Genomic DNA, 20,333 nt, shown 5'->3' with positions numbered 1-20,333 from the left:
TATCAACAACACAAACAATCAAATTAACAATAGGCAGAGAAACTAAATAGACTTTTTTCCCAAAGAAAACATCTACATGGCCAACAGGTATACAACAAAATGCTCAACATCACTAATCATCAGGGAAATGCAAAAATCAAAATCACAATGGGATACCACCTTACACCTATCAGAACGGCTATCATCAAGAACAAATAAAAAGCGTCAAGAACGTGGGAGAAAAGGGATTCCCTTGTACATCATTGGTGGGAATGTAAACTGGTTCAGCCACTGTGGAAAACAATATGAAGGTTCCTCAAGAAATTAAAAACAGAAGTAAGATTTAATCCAGCAATTCCACTTCTGAGTATATATCCAAAGAAAATGAGAATGATATGGAAGAGGTACATGCACTCCCATGTTTATTGCAGCATTATTTGTAATAGTCAAAACATAGAAACAACGTAAGTGCCCATCAACAGATGAATGGATAAAGATATGGTATATATAAACAATGGAATGTTATTCATCTATGAGAAAGATATCCGGCCATTTGTGGAAACATGAATGTACCTTGATTTGATCTATTATACTAAGTAAGATAAGTCAGACAGAGAAAGACAAATGCAGTATTATATTACTTATATGTGAAATAGAAAAAAGCCAAACTCAGAAAAACAGAGAGTAAAATGGTAGTTACTAGGGGATGGTGGGGGTAGAGGGATAGGATAGAGGTTATTTAAGGGTAAAACCTTGCAACCAGTAGTAAATAACTCCTAGAGATTTAATGCACAGTATACTAAATAGAGCCAACAATAGTGTGCTATTATCAAACTTGCTGAAAGACTTGAACTTAATTATTTCAACCACTAAAAAGAAATCATAATTATATAAGATAGAGGTACTATCACCACATTGTCAATCATTACAATATATAAATGTATCAAATTAACATGTTATACACCAGATATAGATGTAGATATATAGCTATAGATACAGATACAGATACAGATGATACAGATACAGATACAGACACTGATACAGATATAGATATAGATACAGATATAGATATATGCTGAAAAAACAAAGATTAGAGTCAACCAGCTTTGGCATCCATAAAATGTGTCCATTACTTCATGAGATGTATTTAATGTTTCTGAAAGTCAAATCACTGAAAACAATGCTGCAGACTAACCTGGGAAGCATAGCAATGATAATACCAATTTAAAAAAAATCATTAAACTTAAAATTGCATTCCTTTGAAGATGTGGGTATATCTTAAATGACAGCAAGCTAATATATTGGCAATAAAGACAAATTATAATTTACTTGGCTGGCACGTTAGAACTAAATTCAATTTCCAACTCTCGGTATTATTGAGAAAGGTTATTGGAACATAAGACTTTGACAACAAAGTCCAAAATCGATCAGTTTTCCCAGTTTGCCACTCAAACACAAATTCTCTCTTTCCATACCTTCTGTAAAATTCCTAACTTTTTAATTTTCTTTTATAAGGTAGTAAAAAACACCAAAAATAGAGCAGGAAATTCATAAACTCTATTTAATCATGAGTCTCAACCTCTTCCATCAACAATTACCACAACTGTATTTCATCTTTATTCTTTTCTCCTTTCACCCATATCTCAAATTCTCCCAGCGTTCAAAAAAAAAAGAAAAAGTCTTCTACCTGATTAATATCTCACAAAACTCTCCCAGATTGCCTTTTTTTTTTTTTTTTTTACAGTTTTATTCTATTAATCTGGGTGCATTTATACATTAATATTAACTTTTTCCTTAGTATTTTGTCAACTCCCTTAGAGGAGTTTCAGGCCTGATTCCTTCTCTATGTATGACCAGAGCACCAATAAACACCACAAAATGGATTCATTTGTATTGGGCTTTGGCCTTCTCAATAACGTAGAGCAACTGTACTCACCACCAGCAAACAGGTGCTCCAAGGTGAATACAGAGTGAAGTGAGTCTTCAAGGATCAAAAACACTCACATTCCAGATAATCAGCGAGACATACATAGGTTCATTCGTATGTCCATATTTTATGACAGGCAGTGTGTTACTGACAAAGGAGAACAATTATTAAATAACAAAGCTACTGATTCTAGACCTTGGACAAACCACCTAAACTGTATGTCATTGTTCTCATCTGTTACTCCTCATCCATCTTCTTACCAGAGCTGCTGCAGTGGGAGGGCTCAACAGGTCTTCCATTTTTATCGGAACAGGCTATTGCTCGAAAGCGCATGCCTTCTCCACATTCTTTGCTGTCTCCTTGTACCAGCAATCCTCGCTGAGGCTCCCTTCTGCCTTCGGGAAGAATGCAATCTGACCAATTTCCGTATGGATGAGATATAAATATGTCACAAGGACACAGCTCCGTTTCCACTAAAGGGTACAAGTCAGCATCCTGGCATTTCTCCTTCTTCCTGCTTTTCCCTGTTCCAACAAGAGACATTGATATATTAATTTCATATCTGCTGTTTTATTAAAAGTCACTCACATTATTATACTTAAAAACTCTTAGAATATTAAATCTTAAATAAAAATGAAGTCTTTGTTTTCATTCCATTGTACATAGAATTAAATCCTACGATAATGGAAGCAACTCCCAGAGTAATTGTGAAATTCAGGTTAATTTGAAAAGAAAAAAAGTGTTTTCATGTTAAAGAGTGGCACAAAATACTTAGACAATGTTCACTACAAGGGCTCAACAGCTAGGAAACTCTTAATTTATTTATTATTTTCCCTACAATTTGTTGATAAACCCAGGATTGCCTTGTCTCCATTTTTCCGTGAAATTGATGGTTGCCAGGGAAACCAACAAAATAGTGTAAATATTAACTCCTTCCCTTTTTTTCAAATGATTTTCTTAAAAACAGAGTTTATTTATTCAAGGAACAAAATAATACCTTCCCATACAATGGAATGAGGTGGATTGTCACTTGGGGTATGGTAGACAAAGTAGAACTTATTTTGGTTTCCACTATCTGGCAGCTCGCAAATACTAACAGAAACAACAGAGTGCTTAAATCATATTGGGTCATTTAATCTGAGAAAAAGCTATAGCTTCTACTTGGAGAGAAATTTTTAACTTAAGTATTCTAGAATATGACTTTACCTTATCGAATGACTTTGATGGACTATTTAGCTGTGATCCCAACTTTGAATAATGATAATGCAAAGTCATTTTTCACAGCTCTGAGTACTTGACAATTATGTTTATTGGATCCTAAGTCAGCCTATAACTTGATTCAATTTCGTTGCCAACACATAGCGTCTAGAGACCTAAAAAATGTTCCTAGATCTAGTAACTTTACTTTTGTTTCGTCTTTAGTAAGTTATTAGCTAGCCTTGCTTAGTTGCTAAAAAAAACACACACACAAAAAAACAAAACAAAACAAAAAAACACACACACACAAAGTAGGCAGCTTTATTTGGTCTATTTCTACTCTTTATGGTTATTTTATAAATACTTGATACATGCTGATGCTTGGATTAATTTCTCATTGTCAGATAGTTTACCTTACTCACAATTCTACAGTTATCACCTGACAATTGAATCTATGACCTTCCCTGATACTTAGGGCCACAATAAACAAGAAGCATTCCTATAGGACCTGAAATGATCTTGGAGGAGCTTCAGCCTCACCACTGTCACTCTGGGAGGATGTATTCACTTGCTTCTACCACGAAGGGCACTGACTGAGAATATGTTTGAGAAGCACAGTCTCTGTCATAGCTGTAAGAATTTACTGCTTAAGAGATACATCAATGGCGATGACTAGCTCATTCCTATCAGCGTTTAACATGCCCAACTCTCTGGTGCTCCCCAAATGTCCATAAAGTACTGTTGTCTCCATCTCTTCAATTTCCACTCTTGTCTCAACACACTTAACCATGGTTTCTGAGCCTACCTGTTGCTTGAAACTACTTAACTCTTTCCAAAGTATAATAATAAAACAAAGCCCTGGAATATGTTTTATCCCTTATCTTTCAGACTTGGTTGTTCAATGATACTTCAGAGTGTTGACTTCACCACCATTCTTGAAACATCCTTTCCAAGTTCCATATTATACCTTACCTTTTAGTCCCTACCCCATGCCCCCACCATCCCTCTGAGCACATCTTGTCTTTGAATTCTCCCTCTGTATCTCCCTCAACTGATGGGCTTCCTGGAGGCACTGCCCTGGATTCTGCTCTTTTCTGATCCTACATGTTCACCCACACAAAAAGTTTAAATACCCACCTATGTCTCTTAAATCTCTAATCATCATCTTCAGCCCAGACTTTGTGCTCAAGCTTCTGACCCAGACTGGAAATCTACACCTAAAGGACCAATTGCACTCAACCTGGGAAAACCCACACTTATTCTCTTAACATCACAACCTTTCTTTTTCCTGTCATTTCCTAATTTTACCAACATGACCAAGTCAAAATCTGAATCATTGCTACCTGTATCTGTTTAATAGCAAAGATCTATCATTTCACATATTTAAATATCTCTTGAATCAGTCCATTGTTTCCATTCTGAACAATACCACCCATATTTAGCTCACCTCCAAACCTCCAGCTTAAATCACTACAACAGCTTCTTCCAAGATCTTATTGCCAGTATAATTCACTCCCTTCAATCTATTCCCCCCACTATAGCCATGACCAGATTACAGAGATGGAAATCTGATCATATCATTCACCTACTTTAAAGATTTCAGTGACTAACTGTAGTTCATAGAATGAAATCTGGACTATTCACCATAGTTATCAAGGATCTTTAAGATTGAGCCCATTAGTATGCTTCCTGCCTATTGGGTTTTTTTGGGCTTTTGTTTTGTTTCATGTTTTGTTTCTGGATATCCCTGGTTGTTCCCAGAACATGAAAGAATTCACGATACTCAGAAAAGTAGGGAAGCAAGAAAAGGTTTATGGCAAGTTGGGATGTGAGGATGCCCGTGACAGTGTCTAGAGAAGACAGCTGCTGTGGTTTTTGTTTAGAAAAGAGAGAAGCACCCGTAGAGGAGTTCCTGGGGGTAGAGTCTAGAATAGACAGCTGCTCCCAGACAGAGGGATAGAAGTCAGAGAGAAGCACCGGCAGAGAAGTTGCCAGGGCAGAGTCTACAATACACAGCTGCTGTGAGTTTGTATTTAGCTGGGGTTTTATATTTTTCTATGCAGGATGTAGGGTGCTTATCAGCTTGCAGGGGGTTACAATCGGCTTCTTATGGGAAACATCCCAGTCCCCTCCATGATGGATGCTGGGTGCTTATCAGCTTGCAGGGGGCTTCCTCCAGGAACTGTTCTGTTCCCATCTATGATAGATGTAAAGTGCTTGTCAGCTTACAGGTGCAGTGCTAGCTGGGGGATTCAGAGGCAAGCAGTTAATTTTTAAGCTCATTCCTGCTAACTCCTAAGGTCATTCCTATTAACTCGTTGCCTGTCTCATCCTCATAGTTCACAAACTTGCTTCCATTAATTTTGATTTAAAAAAAAAAGGAAGTGGCCTCTTAGGTGATCTGATCATAAATTCCTAAATGGGTAGGTTATGATGGGTAGTCATGCCCCAGGCACATAACTTCTTTGGTAAAAGGCTTATCTTTGCCTTAAGCAAGCCCTGTTCATAGTTTCTATGCATCTAGGTTGATGCTTCTTTGAAATGCTTCCTTTTAGACCCCTCCTTCAAAAGGGTGACCACCCTCTAGAGCAGGGGTGTCCAAACTTTTTTCAATGTTTATTTACCACGGGCCATATGCGGTAAAATACACAAACAGCCGGGCCACTCACTCGAGGTGAAGTATGTATCGCCTCACTTCATTTATTTAAGTAAACTAAATATATTTTTGGAATTTGCTGCAGGCCAATTAAAATTGGATTGCGGGCCACAGTTGGCCTGTGGGCCGCAGTTTGGGCACCCCTGCTCTAGAGAATACATAAACTCCAACTATCCTGTAATCCAATCCCCATATTGCTTTTTCCCACCTTCATGTACTCTTAATTTCCGTCCTTAATTCCAAATGCATATTACATGCTGCAAACTCATTTCTTGGAAGCATTTTTCTCAGTCTGAGATCTTGCTTCCAGTCATATCTTGTTTGACTCAAATAAACTCGTATAACAATTCTCTACAAATTTGTATGTTTCTTATATTGATAGGATCATCTTTCAGTTCCTAGAAATTACTCATGTGGCTACTGGCTTTTGCATGGCCTACTCCAGACATTCTCACCAGTTCTACCCTCCCTTCATAGCCTAGTTAATGCCTACTGGTCCTTCAGGTCCAAACAAATAGATTGCACCCTCCAAAATGCCATCCTTGAACACACTCTTCATCCAAGGTCTGAAAGAGGTGCTCTTCTGTACTCATAGTTTGCAGTGGGCAGAATAATGAATTTCCAAGGATGTTCACATCCTAATACCTGGAAACTGTAAACATGCTACCTTAGATGGCAACTTAAACTTTGTAGCTGTGACTAAGATTATGGACTTTGAAATGAGGAGATTATTCTGGATTATCTGGGTGGGTCTAACCTAAGTACAGGGTCTTAAAATCAGAGAACCTTTCTTGACTGAGTAGAAAGTCAGGAAATGTGACTATGGAAGAATAGTCAGAAATACAATGTTACTAGATTTCAAGATGGAGGAAGGGAGAATCATGAGCCAAGGAATGTGAGCAGCCTACATAAACTGGAAAAGGAAAGGAAACAGATTTTCCCTAGAGCCTCCATAAAGGAATTCAGTCCCACCAACATCGTGTTTTTAGCCCTGTGAAACCCATTTCTGACTTCACACCTACAGAGCTGTAAGATTACAAATCTGTGTTGTTTTAAAGCCACCAAATTTGTAGTAATTTGTTATAGCAATAAGAAACCAATATGGCAACCTTTATTACAGCTATTGAGCGGTTACTAAACTGTGTTGTAATTGTGTGTAGTAAAACTCTTATAAATGTATGTAGTAAAAATCTCTATCTCCTATTAGACTGTAGGATCACATCTACCTAACGATTAAGTTAGGATCATGTCTATCTAATTCTCTTGTAGTCTTCCCAAAGCCTAGTATGCAAAAATGGTAAACAAAAATTTATCACGGAATAATTTAAGAAAGATTTTTTTTTTACAAGGGAGAAAGAAGGAGGGAGGAGGAAAGGAGGGAGAGGAAGGGATGGAGGGATGGAGAGAGGGAGCAAGAGAGAGAGAGAGAGAGAGAGAGAGAGAGAGATAACCAAAAATTACTGGCAGAACAAATATTTTGTACAAAAATACGCTGTCTCTATATTTGTGATATCCTTCTTAATTATGTGGCATCACTGTTTGAAGAAGGATTTGAACAAGTTAGTCAATGCAGAAATAGTTCTCATAAGAAACAAATTATGAATGGTCCTTTCTTTGATTATCTTCTAGTCAAAATCAGCATAACCTTTGGATTTGAACCAGCTAGTACTAATTTAAAAAAAATCAACACCCACTAGAATTCCCAAGCCATTCCCCCCCTTACATCAGAGGGAAATGTGTAACTAATCCCTCAAAAACACAGAACTACAAATGTTAAATATGTGTGTATTAGTTATCCAGTTCTTATATGTATATAAAACCCAGAGATTGTCTATGTAATGGATTATTTCCAACATTTATTAAAGAAACAACTGTTTTAATTGCCACTCTATCTAAAACCTGTATTGATCTAGTTCAAGCACAATACACAGAACACCCAAATATTGAATTTGAATCAAAGCCTCTTATTAAAAATGGAAAAAAGAAAAACACCCTAGATTGTTCCCTAGTCAATGGATGGGCTTGTATTTGTGTATTCTTCTCTATATGTTGGTGTTAAAGAGTGGCATTGTTTTATGATCTAAGATTGTGCCTTTTATTGCTACTCATGCTAGTGATTGCTTATTAAGTTTACTGCCAAATTACACGGAGAAGACAAACTACAAGCACTCCATCACAACAAAAAAAAATAAGTCATCAGAAGTTGAAAATTTTAATTCACTACTTTTTTTTTAACAATGACACTAAGTGATTTATTTGACTGATTTTTCCCAACAACTCAATTTTCATAGAATTGACCTCTTATTTGGATGTCACCTAGATATTAAGATACACAAAAGATTAATTAGCCAGCTAAAATCATAGCAGTTATTGTGTGAAAAAAATTCAAAATAGTTTTTAGTATGAATAATTCTTAGGATAGAGTTACCAGAAGAAAGTTAATCAGTTCTTTAATATTTACACAAAAAGCATATTTTAAATAAAAGTTAAATTCATCAAAGTTTTGAAAATTTATAACAAACTATGCTGGTTGTAAAATGAATGAATATCCTAGGATTTTCAATATTTTCCTTTCTCAGTTTGCAAGTACAAAATATCATTAGCAAGCTTCAAGACAAAGAAAAACAAGCAACTAATTAAAACTTTATTTTCCTTCTAAAGAAGTCAAAGATTTATAGAGAATAACTGGATAATGACTCCTAAAGCATTATGTAAGAACATGCAAACCAAGTTTTGCTAGTTGTCCATTGAACTTGAAATTATTCCTGTCATACACATTGTAACCCGTTATATTGTTTCTCTATAAGAAATTTGTTTTATATTCGAATATAAGCAATGTTGCATAAAATTATATATGTACAGATTTCCGTAGGAGAACACAAAGGACAGCGTATTTTATTTGATATTTCTATTTGTAATCATAAGTTTCACCTACACTTGAATGAATGGGGTTCTGATTTGCATGCAGAAATCCTGTTAAAGCCTCTCACCCATTAAGTAAATCCATTAGAGTGAGTTAAATTTAAGACAATTTTACAAGCAGTGCATTCAAACAAAAAGGTCTCGGAAACAAGAGAATTAGTACTTGAACTGCCAGTAAGAACAAGTGGTCATCTGTGCTGAGTTTTTTAATGTCAATACCAATTTTAATATCCCATGATTATTTTGGCATTTTTCTTTTGGTTCTCCTTTCCCTGAATCAAGTTTTCTCCTTATACAAATACACATAGAATTAAGAGAAGTTCTGGCATGTTTACCTAGACAAGCAGTTAAATACACTACTGCATCAATTATTTGTATATTACAGGCAAAAATTGCTCAAGGACCCCATTTATACTAGTAATTGCTTTAATTCCCATTAAATTTCATGGATGCAAACAGAATGAATAATTATTAATATACCACAAACAAGAATATATACACAACTTGATTTTTGCCTTCCACTGCTAAAATTTGTAAATGTCACATTGCTTATAAAATAATGACAAATGACAATGATAAAGGTTAGATGTACCTTTGATGTTCTTTACAAATCAGTGAGTGCTTTCAACCTTGCTGAGTTCTCAGCATGACAAACACTAGAAACTCAGCCATTAACTACTCTAGGGAAGTTGGTGAATATACTGCCGTTTAGGACTACAAAGGTTATAAAGCTGTATAGAGAACAACTTTATAGACACAGAACGCTTCACATCTTTCATTCATTTCACATGTATTATAATTGAATACACAGTATGTGCTAAGCATAGGCACAGAGGGGAAGGGGACTAGGGGGAAGGGGAACCAGGGAGGATGGGGGAGGGGGGAAGATAGGGAAAAGGGAGCAGAGAGATCTGATGTAATTTCCTCTCCTTCTACAGCTTCTGTTGTCATTGGAAAGTTCAGGAGTGCATCCCTTATCTGAAACTAAGGAGTGAAAAGCACACCTTACCTGTGATCTGTCGCCTTCTACTCCGGGTTGTTTCACAATTTGTGGAGCAGGGCGTAAATTTGGACCAAGCCGTGAAGGTGCAGTCATTTCCACATGGAACGGTACATTCTTGCACCAGCGGAGGCATGCTATTTGTCTTCTTGAGGCATTCGGTCATCTCTGCTGACTGGTTATCATCAGAGATGCATGAGATAGCTAAAAACAAAACAAAAACAAAAAAACACGTGGGTTTGTTATTATTTTGATTAAGTCAGTCTGCCTCAGGTTCTTTGACAAAATAGCAGAATTCCTCAATGTTTGAAAATTTAGTTATCCCTGTGATTATAAAAGGTGTTCAACATAGCTTCCTGTGTTTCTCTCTGAAAATTAAATGTTTATTGTTAGCAGTGGAGATATTTGAGGATTTAATTGGTTACATAATTAATCCAAACCCTATACTGACCACAACCAAAATTACTTTCAGTAATGTATTATATGTCCCGCTTGCGAGCATATAATCTCTAGGGATGATATAAAACTAGGAAAAAGAATATGTAAGGGTGAGTAATATAAGGACGAAACTATAAAAAAAAAAAAAAAAAAATCGTCTGAACTCTTCCTAGATTTGATTGTTGGTTTGCTTGTTTAAACACCACTTATGGAAATGGTCCTATTTTCACTGCAAAGTTATTAATATTATTTTAAAAATAATTTCTGCTGTCTGTCAGTAAACTTTTCTTCTCCTTATTAAAATTTCAGGAACAGTAAAAAATCCTTAATATTTTTTTGAAGTACAGGCATTAATCTATCTAGATAATTCTCATTAAAAATATCCTACCAATTGCAGATAACTCTTCAAGATTTCTCTCATATACTTTTTCAACTAGAATGTTTCTAGTCATACTATAAAATAACTAATAATCTAAAGGTAAAATATTTTTTAAATTGTGCTTATTTTATTCTTTGGACCAATGACTTATTCAATTATGAATGAATTATATTTTTCTGCATTTTTTATTCACCCTGATTAATTATGGAATCTTTGTAAATACATCTTTAGGTTCTCTAGAACAGCATTTCTTAATCTTGGCACTGCTGACATTTTAGATTGGATAACTTTTTTTGGCGAGTACATGAGTTGTCCTGTGCATTGTAGGATATCTAACAGCATCCCTGGCCTCTGCCCATTCGATAATGATAGCACACACACCCTCCCAGTTGAGAAAACCAAAAATTACTCCAGACATTGCCAAACATTGCCCTCAGTTAAAAACCACTCTTCTGAATTTATCCCTGAGCATGGACGTCTATGAGCATACAGAAATTCCAGGGCATAACTTAAGACCCACTGTATCAGCATCTCTAGGGGAGAAATCCACGAATATTTCTGTCTGTAAATGTCCCAGACGGTTCTGATCCAGCCTGTCCACTGACCACCCATATGTGACCTGGTGTGTGTTAATGAGTATTTGCTGAGTTCATTATCATAAAGAAACGATAGTGTAGGATTATTTTTATTACAGCCCTTGAAAATCTACCGCGTTACAAAGAATAAGGAGACCACAGCTTAGGGTCAATGTTGTTAAAACTCTTTATATATACTTCTCCAATACAGGATACGTATACATAAGGGTTCCTTTCAGTTGCCCATTTTTCTTATACTCTGGATTCTTTTCTTTATTCTGAGCACAACAGAGAACAAGTCAACCTGACTACAATAAATTGTGTTTTTTTTCTTCTTTTTTCTTTTAAGAATTGGTGAAAGCCAAATCTATCTAATATTTTAGAACCAACGAAGTAGCTAAGATGAAGATGGGTGCACACACAGTACTTCCAGTCTGTAAAGGTGCACTGTGGCAGGTGAAGCTATTCATTCATTTTGAATAGTTTTGTTTGTAGCCACACCCTAGTAATAAATCCATCACACATCAAGCCAATATCACCTGCATTTTCTTTACTGGGAATATTACAGCCATTAATGATGAAGATAGCAAAATACTTCCTTAAGTAGGGTACAAGAAAATGCTATTTGAATTGCATGTTTGGCTACCAATTTGGAGTCCATTTAAGGGGCTTTTATTCTGACAAGTTATTTATTTTTTTTCCAGAATGGCAATGCACTGAATAACACAAAGATTTTTAAATACTTTTAAAAAGCATTGTTATTTGAAATTTAAACATCTATGTATCTATAAATGAGGATTTTTTCCCAATGATAATAAATTATTTTACTATATTTGAAAGAAATTATAGAAAACAAATAAGTCTAAAGTTTTCGTGCTATGATAAACATTCAGTGATATTTTGAAGTTCTACAAACTGTTTATCTAAATGAGAACACCCTGGATTTATGAATATCTATAATGAACTATTTTGTATAAATAAAAGAAAGCATAAGAAATTAAGAAAAATAGCTATAGTATATGATGGAATTAACAGACATTATTTTCAAATGGCATGGATACAAATCTGAATCCAAACATCTAGGAGTTATGTGAACTGAGATGCATTAATTAAATTCTTTATGCTTTAGTCTCATCTTTAAAATGAGTATAATAAGAGCATCTATTACAAAGAGCTGTGAGAATTCTTAACACAATGTCTCACACATGCTAAGGGCTCAAACATACTATCAATTATCATTATCCTTTACATTTGTTTTAAATCAATCAGGCTATAGTTCACCTACCACATATCCATGCACATACTTTCACCCTCCATACCTATTTCTTCCTTGGCCATTCTCAGAATTTGAAGGATGAAGATGAGGCGAAAAGTGTGGTTGAATCTTCACCTAATTCTGATGCTACGTTTAAAATCACCATTAGTCAATCAATATATCAGCCATGCCCTGAGCACATTCACTGTATTAACAGAGCTTTGCAGAGTTAATCAGATCCATCACTAACTGATGAAGTAGAGTAGTCAAACAGGGACACTGGAGGCCTCTAAGGGCCACAGAATACATTCACTGTTGTAGCAGGAAGTTTGGCAACACCCACATTAATCTGAAGACCACTGCTCTATGTTACTACTGATGATCAAGTAACCCAAGGGTGAGCAGCAACTGACACACTTACAGATTTGTTCAGTATCAGTTTACTCTAGGCATTACGGTTCTCAGATTTCTTCAAGTTTAAGATTGATTTGTTTTCAAATGTGAAAAAGATTTTAAAAAATCAAATAAAAATGAACTCAGATAGAAAATGGTATTTACCAGAGGGAAAAGAGGGTGGGAGGACCGTGAAGTGGGTAAAGGAGGTCAAATCTATGGTAATGTAAGGAAACTAGACTTTGGGTGGTCAGCATACAACATACTGTTTCCCCGAAAATAAGACCCAGCCAGACAATCAGCTCTAATGCATATTTTGGAGCAAAACTTAATATAAGACCCGATCTTATTTTACTATAAGACCCGGTATATAATATAGTATAATATGACATGACATAACATAATATAATATAATACCAGTTTCTTATATTAATTTTTGCTCCAAAAGATGCATTACAACTGATTGTCCGGCTAGGTCTTATTTTCGGGGAAACACAGTAGTACACAGATGCCAAATTATAATCATGTATACCTGAAATTATATAATGTTATTAACCAATGTTATCCCAATAAATTTAATGAAACATAATCACTAGAAACAAAAATAGGAATATGGTAAATGAAACAATTTCCTTCTTGGGAATGTTCTAGTATAAAAGGAATCATTTAATTAGCAAACTTTTGATGAATGACTAGGTACTGAACTATAGCAGAGGGCAGGAAAATACTGAAGAAATAGAAAGCAAGAAGTCTGCTGCACTGGAAAACCAGCAAAGGAAGTAAAACAGATACATACACAAAGGAAACAAAAGTGAAGACACTTAGATAAAATAGGGATAAAACTTAAGAGGTACAACTCAATTGAAAAACTTTTTCCACTGGGCAACTCATGGGAAAAGAATATTTTTAAAATCTATTTTTAACCTGCAATATAATTCTGTGACTAATATTAAAGATGTACAGACACCCTTAATCCAGAGAACTCCTTTTGAAGAATGAATCAGAAGTTATAGAGTATGCTGATTAAATTGTAGCCCTTGGTATCAAACAGAACTAAGGCTGACTTTTGATATTTTTACTGTTACCTTAGGCAAATTATGTAAACTCTCTCAAGACTCAACTCATCCAAACAATGGGAATGATAATACCTACATCACATTAGTTTGCTGCAAAAGTAATTGCAGTTTAACAGGTTAAAAATAATTGCAAAAACCGTAATTACTTTTGCACCAACCTAATATACTAAATCGACGCAGATGAAGTGCTTAGCGGAGAACTAATAGTACAATAGCACATGTGCCCTGAGAGTTATACATTATTATGAAAAAGGCTATTTGAAATGAAATGTAAGAAATGGCATCCACCATCAATTGTCTTGGTTCTTGATTCAGGAAGAATTTTCTAAATCCCAGCAAACCTTGTTGATCCCTAAGAAGTGCGAATGGAGACTCTCAAATTACAATGTTCAAGATAGTAGCTTCTTTCAAAGACTGCATGGCCTTCCCAAAGATATTTTTATATTTCCAAGTGACGTTCTACACGTTCTGCTTAGTGTCTACAAAAATGAGGCCACAATATAAGATGCCATGTAAGACTGCAACTCCAGGAAAAGTCAGAAACTGAAATCTAAAGCTCATAGGGAATTTTTTCTAGAAGCACTAAGATCAATATTGTTAACAATGCTTGACAAAGAGCTTAACGAGAGGAGAGTGAACATTTGTACGAAAGAGTGCGGCCATATTTACATCTTTACACCTCACTTATTGAGATGCCAGATCCAGCAGAAATAGGTACCACGCCCCTCTGTGCTTATGCTGAATTCACAAGAATTTTAGCATGTAAGTAATATCTAGGGGCATATATGAAAGCTTCTCTTAGCATTAGAACCATTTGGGCCTCACTACTGATAAGAGTAGTAAACATAAATCAGAAAAAAAAAAACACATAAAAATGACTTGCACCATCCCCAGGATCAGTATTCAACCTTGTTTAAACAAGACAAACAAATGAAGGAACAAAACTCATAGACATAGACAATAGTTTAGGGGTTACCAGAGGGTAAGGGGGGAGGGGGCTCTAGAAGAGGGTAAACGGGGTCTAATATATGGTGATGGAAAGAGAACTGACTCTGGGTGGTGAACACACAATATGAGATATAGATAATGTAGTACAGAATTATACACCTGAAATCTATGTAACTTTATTAACAATTGTCACCCCAATAAACTTTAATTAAAGAACAAAAACCTTGTTAAATACACTTTCTCTACCTCCATGGTGGTGTAGACACTAGACTTCCCTTATATACCTAGATTGTTCCCTACAACTTCTGTCTTAATAGACCTCACTGAAGTTGATCTATTCATTCATCCATCCACTCATTTGGTCACAAAATATATACCACAAACAATGATGAAAGCACTGTGTGTGCACACATATACCTGTATACAAATAATCTAACTTCCAGGAGGCTAGAGTAGTTGCAGTTACAGGCAGGTAGACAGATAATAATAGTGCAATATTGCCATTTCCCCAATAGTGATAACCAGTGGGGAGAATGTGGTATAGAAGGGAAAAGTAGGCACTTCAGTCTTGAATGGAAAGAATGTATAATGTGCAGGCAGGAAAAAAAAATAAGCCATTACAGAGAATTTATATGTCAGACATCTGCTGTTTAGTTGAACTTTGAGTTCTGGGTCCTTGAGATCATACCACATCACTTGCAGGCCACAATCTAAAGAAAATATTTCTCTTTTGGTGCTTTGAAGTATTTAACACACTGTACTACTGGTGGGAAAGGTCTTTCCACCAGGAAAGGGAGAGACAATTACTATTGACCCTTATTGTCATATATTTCTACATGAACTGACTTATTTAAGAGGAGTGGCTCTTCGATGCTTAATTATATTTAATTTATTAAATTTGAAATATTGTCATTTTTACTGGAAGAAAATTGTACTCCCTGGTAAAATTAGTTAAAATGTTTCTGGAACAATCTCATTGCTGTGCATGCACTGTTTGAAATTCAGCTATGTTAAGTTCTGGGCAGAAAGCTCTCAGAGTAGCTGCCAGGGACAGCTGGGTATTCTTGTTAAGGAATGATGGAGAAGCAAGTGGTTGAGCCAAGCAACTCAGACAAGAGCTGTCAGACAAGAACAGTCACTTGGTATGCGGGTGAGGTAGGGTCGCCTGGAACCCTCCAAAAACCTCCGTGAAGCCTAAGGTCACGTTTTCCTATTCATAGTGTCTAGTAACACACTTGACACATAGAATTGAGTTCAGCTACTTCATCTTTCTCTTAATTACTACACAGACTGACCCTTGAGAAAGAATCACCAAGAAAGGGGGGAAGAGTTACTAATTGCTTTCCTGTTATCTGAGTTTCAATTCTAGCAGCATGAAAAAAAATTTCCTTGACATAAATGTACAATTATCTGAGAATTTAGAAAAAGAAAAAAAAAAAAAAAAAGCAGAGACTTGTATGAATTCTCAGTGTGTCTCAATTAATTCTTTAAAAGGAACTGCTGTTCACGTGGGATGATTAGGCAGCCTTCTTAGGCTTCAAAGAAAACTAAAATCAGCAGATTATTAACTATTACCAAATGGCTCCTCTTTTCCCCCGCCCTCCCCGTCACCTCTAAACTCTGATAATCAGACATGCCATAATAAAAGTCTGTCTTCTTTTCAAGTATAATATGAAGAGGGCAGGTGTTGCTGGCCTTATGAAAAGAAACAATAATTTCTGCCTGGAAGGAATAAATAAGTGATGGAGCCTGCCACTTCAGACCTGTCCACGCTCATCACCTTCGCCAAGGACACCTATATGTCTTCCCGCAGTTGCTCCTGACCAGAGTTCAAGTCTAATAGTTAACAAGAAAGAGTAGGAAGAGTTCCTTTCCAGAGGTCATGATCTCCAGGAAATGGGGGGTGACACGCTGGGAAGACAGAAGGGCTCTCTTAGCTTGCTATCCTGCTAGTGGGAACTATTTCAGTTCCAGTACAGAGCTCAATGTATAGGCATGTCCAGGAGCGAAGAGGATGGGCACCAACTGTTCAGACAACATTCAGCCCACATTCAGACATGATCTCTCTGTTAGGCCTTGCACTAGTGGCCTGGAACACCCACATGAGAAAGCTAGAAATATAATTTCACTATAGTCAGGGTCCTGCAAGAACAGAGGGCTAGGGCCTCAGGCACTGGGCAGTCAGAGGAGCCTTCCTGGAAGGGGTGACATATGAAGGATAAGTAGGATGTATCCAGGGAAGACAACGTGAGCCAAGCCAGGGGCTTGGCACACCATGTGCCTGTGAGGAGAAACAAGTAATGGGATGGGATGGCTTCCTGCCTTTGCTATGCACATGGAAGTCCTTGCTATGCCTGCTAGGACTCTTCAATTCCCTTTGGCTAAGACTCACCATACGTACAATGACATGTTTCATATCTCTGTCCCGAGGTTACTAATTTAATGACACTATGCCAGGTTGCCTCTAATATAGGGTCCAGTGGTAGAACACAAGAAGAGGTCACCAACCACAACTCTAAAATAGTTAAAAGTTTAACTAAAATAACAATGTGTAATAGATTGGTTTTATTCTCCTACCTTAATATATATTTTTCAAATGACTTGGAAAGCCAGGTTCCAATCAAAATTCTCGGATGACTTGGAGGTTCAGGCTGGAATGTGGCCACACAGGACCGTGGGCCCGGCCCTGCATCTCTGGTCTGCCCCTTCTCTCTCACTCCCAGGAGGGATCTTCTGGAACTGTGAGTGGGCACTGCAGTCCACCCTCTCCAAAGCTCAATTCACACACCAGCCACCCCTGTCCATCCCTCAGGCCTGGGGTGTACACATAGGCAGCGCAAGCTTTCCTGGAGGTCACATACAGAGAAGCGATGCACGCATGTCCTTGAATCTGTCTCAGGGCATTTGGGCAAGGAATTCCAGGGTCCTGACCAGAGGGCAGAGTTTAAACAGGGGGCTGGATGGGGAAACATGGGCTCAAATGGGGCTTCTCGCCCATGTGAAGGAACAGAGCTGGAAGAAGGCCAGAGAAGTGCCCCCTAAGATGTGGAGGCCTGGGCAGCCACCTCTTGCTGAGTGTGAGGGAGAACTGTTCTCCATTCCAATTATTTCATTAAAGACTGATATAATCATCCCTAAGAGCTCCCTTCCTAGTAGGCAATCAGGAAAGATAAATGCCAATTAACACTATCTCAGTTCTGGCTACTTTAATTAGTTTTCTTCCTGTTTAAAATAATTCTTTTTCGGCAAATACACAGCCTTGCTCTTTCAATCATTCCCCTTGTGCTCCCCACGATGTCATCTGGGCGGCTTTGACAGCCAGCAAGGGTCTCACATCTACATAACGGTCCTTCAGACGCCCTCTGGGTCTCTGTCAGCATGTGCAATGAGTGACCCTTGTCTACTTGGTGACTGCTTGTCCTGGTGACATTCACTGCTGAAGTCTCATCTCAGGCTAACACTCTCATGATAATTCCCTCTTAGCCTGGTCAGGGGCCATAGTCCTCTAGCCGATGAGGTCTCACTCCACCGGGGTACCTGCTGGTGTCTGCAGGGGCTATGTGATCAGTGCCCTGGGATATGCAGGGTAGGTTCTCCTGGTAAGTCTACCAGACAGCACCATCAGGTATCACACCCTCTGCAGGGGAAGGGGGGGTGCCTTCTGGAGGCTCTCTGTGGCATAGGAAACTCAGGGGAGTCATTAAGTCCCTCCTTCTGAAGTGCAGTCCCTGTAGGTCATCTCTTCCCAGAGTTCCAAACAGAACATAGAACAGGAATACTTCAGCTTTTTTCCTTTTCTTTAGCCAAACTCTCCACCTCGAGAACATCAGCCCTGAGCCAGGAGAAACCATGACACACATTCCTTCTACTCCCCCCTGCCCCAGTCCCTTCTCTTTTCCTTCCCAACATCACCCTGGCAGGAAGCAGAATGCTTTTCTTTCTTCCTGTCTGACAGACTTGCTGCATTGCATCAGTCTCCCATCTGAGCCGGCATTTATCCCTGTCCCTGAAGCTATACTGGCAGATAAGATGCCGAGAAATCTGATAGGATTAAGGATATAAATTGAGAAATATTTTAAAAATAGGAAGGCTGCCATACACATGCTTCACCACTAGGTGCTGAGGCCCAGGAGAACTGAGCCTGTGGCTGGCTTGCGTGCATACATAGGTGTCTGCTAGTAAGTGACTGACACTCGTTAAGAAGCCACTAAATATAGTAGGTGCATTCTTTCAAGCCCACCATAGAGTAGTAGGCAGGGGTCATTTACAATGTGCCTGGGGGCGGTGGGGGGTAGCTCCGTGTCAGATGCCGAAGGACGTCGATGCTATTTGATAATTCAATACCATCGGTCTTTTAGTACAGGCATACCTTGCTTTATCTGTACTTCCCAGATGCTGCACGTTTTTACAAGTTAAAACCCAGACTCCCCACCAGCAAAAAGATTATGACTCGTTCTATTGCTGTGATCTGACCCAAACCCACAATATCTCCGAGGTATGCAGGTATCAGGAAAGCCCCATGAGACTTTTTTTTTTTTTTTAATGCTCATTTATTTCCAGGGTATTATTGTTTTCCTGCTGCTGCTGTAACAAATTACCACAGACTTAGCTGCTTAAGAGAACAAAAAAAAATGTCTTACAATTCTGGCAACCAGAAGTCCGAGAGCAGTTTCACCAGGCTGAAGTCATGGTATCAGCAGGGCTGGCTCCTCCTGGAGGCTCTAGGGAGAATCAGGTGCCTTGTCTTTCCGGCTTCCAGAGGCTGCCTATACCCTCCAGCTTCAAAGCCAAGACTAGTATTATTACATCTTTCCCTCTGTCCCTCTGTTTCCTTCAGCAGGTTGCCTCCTGCCCACCTTTTATAAGAGCTGCTGTGATTACATTGGACACACCTGGGTAATCTCCTCACCTCAGGACCCTTAATTTAATCACATATGCAAAGTCTCTTTGACAAGTAAGGGAAGGTATTCACAGGTTTCAGCAATTAGAATTCGGGCATTTTGGAGAGCTAGTATTGGGCCTGCAACACAAGGCAGCGGTAGTTCTTCCTAGCCCTGGGGTATTGCCTCATCCACTAGAGTAAGACCCAAGCCTCCTTCATCTACTCCCATCATAGGAAGAAAAGCTGATTTGATACAAGTTTACCATGACTTCCCCATTCCCTGCTCTCACAACAGGTTTCATGTTGTTGTTTCAATTCTTTGGTTTTCCCATAACCCTGCCTAGTTTCCCTCAGCCACACGGGATCACCTGATTACTTTTAGAACTGTTTTTCTTACCTTATGCTGGGGTGTTATTAGGGAAAACAGAGTGGTAGACTTATTTATTATTCAAGACAAAGCATAATTAAGAATGCACATCTACATTAAACAAAACAAACAAAACCTCATAGACACAGACAATAGTATGGTGGTTACCAGAGAGTACACAGAGACAGCGGGGAGGTAGAAGAGGGTAAAGGGGGTCAAATATATAGCGAAGGAAGGATACTTGACTTTGGGTGATGAACATACACTACAATATATAGATGATGTATTATAGAATTGTATACTTGAAACATATAACCTTATTAACAAATGTCACTCCAA

The 20,333-nt window shown here is 37.8% G+C and overlaps 1 protein-coding gene across 4 annotated transcripts in view; it reads right to left on the bottom strand.

Annotated features, from left to right (window-relative positions):
* The window catches only part of THSD7B (thrombospondin type 1 domain containing 7B), an 802,394-nt gene that overhangs the window by 237,119 nt on the left and 544,942 nt on the right, over window positions 1-20,333 (bottom strand). For all 4 annotated transcript variants that reach the window (XM_074335732.1, XM_074335728.1, XM_019752567.2 and 1 more), the window contains 2 exons: window positions 9,691-9,885; window positions 2,167-2,430 (listed from right to left, as the gene is read on the bottom strand). In XM_074335732.1, coding sequence (XP_074191833.1) covers window positions 2,167-2,430; window positions 9,691-9,885 — 459 coding nt within the window. The remainder of the gene's footprint in view (window positions 1-2,166; window positions 2,431-9,690; window positions 9,886-20,333) is intronic.

Source organism: Rhinolophus sinicus, linkage group LG01 (assembly GCF_036562045.2).
Source record: "Rhinolophus sinicus isolate RSC01 linkage group LG01, ASM3656204v1, whole genome shotgun sequence".
Taxonomy (NCBI): domain Eukaryota; kingdom Metazoa; phylum Chordata; class Mammalia; order Chiroptera; family Rhinolophidae; genus Rhinolophus; species Rhinolophus sinicus.
The sequence above is the reverse complement of the archived record's forward strand: the minus strand, read 5'-3'. Positions and strand labels throughout refer to the sequence as shown.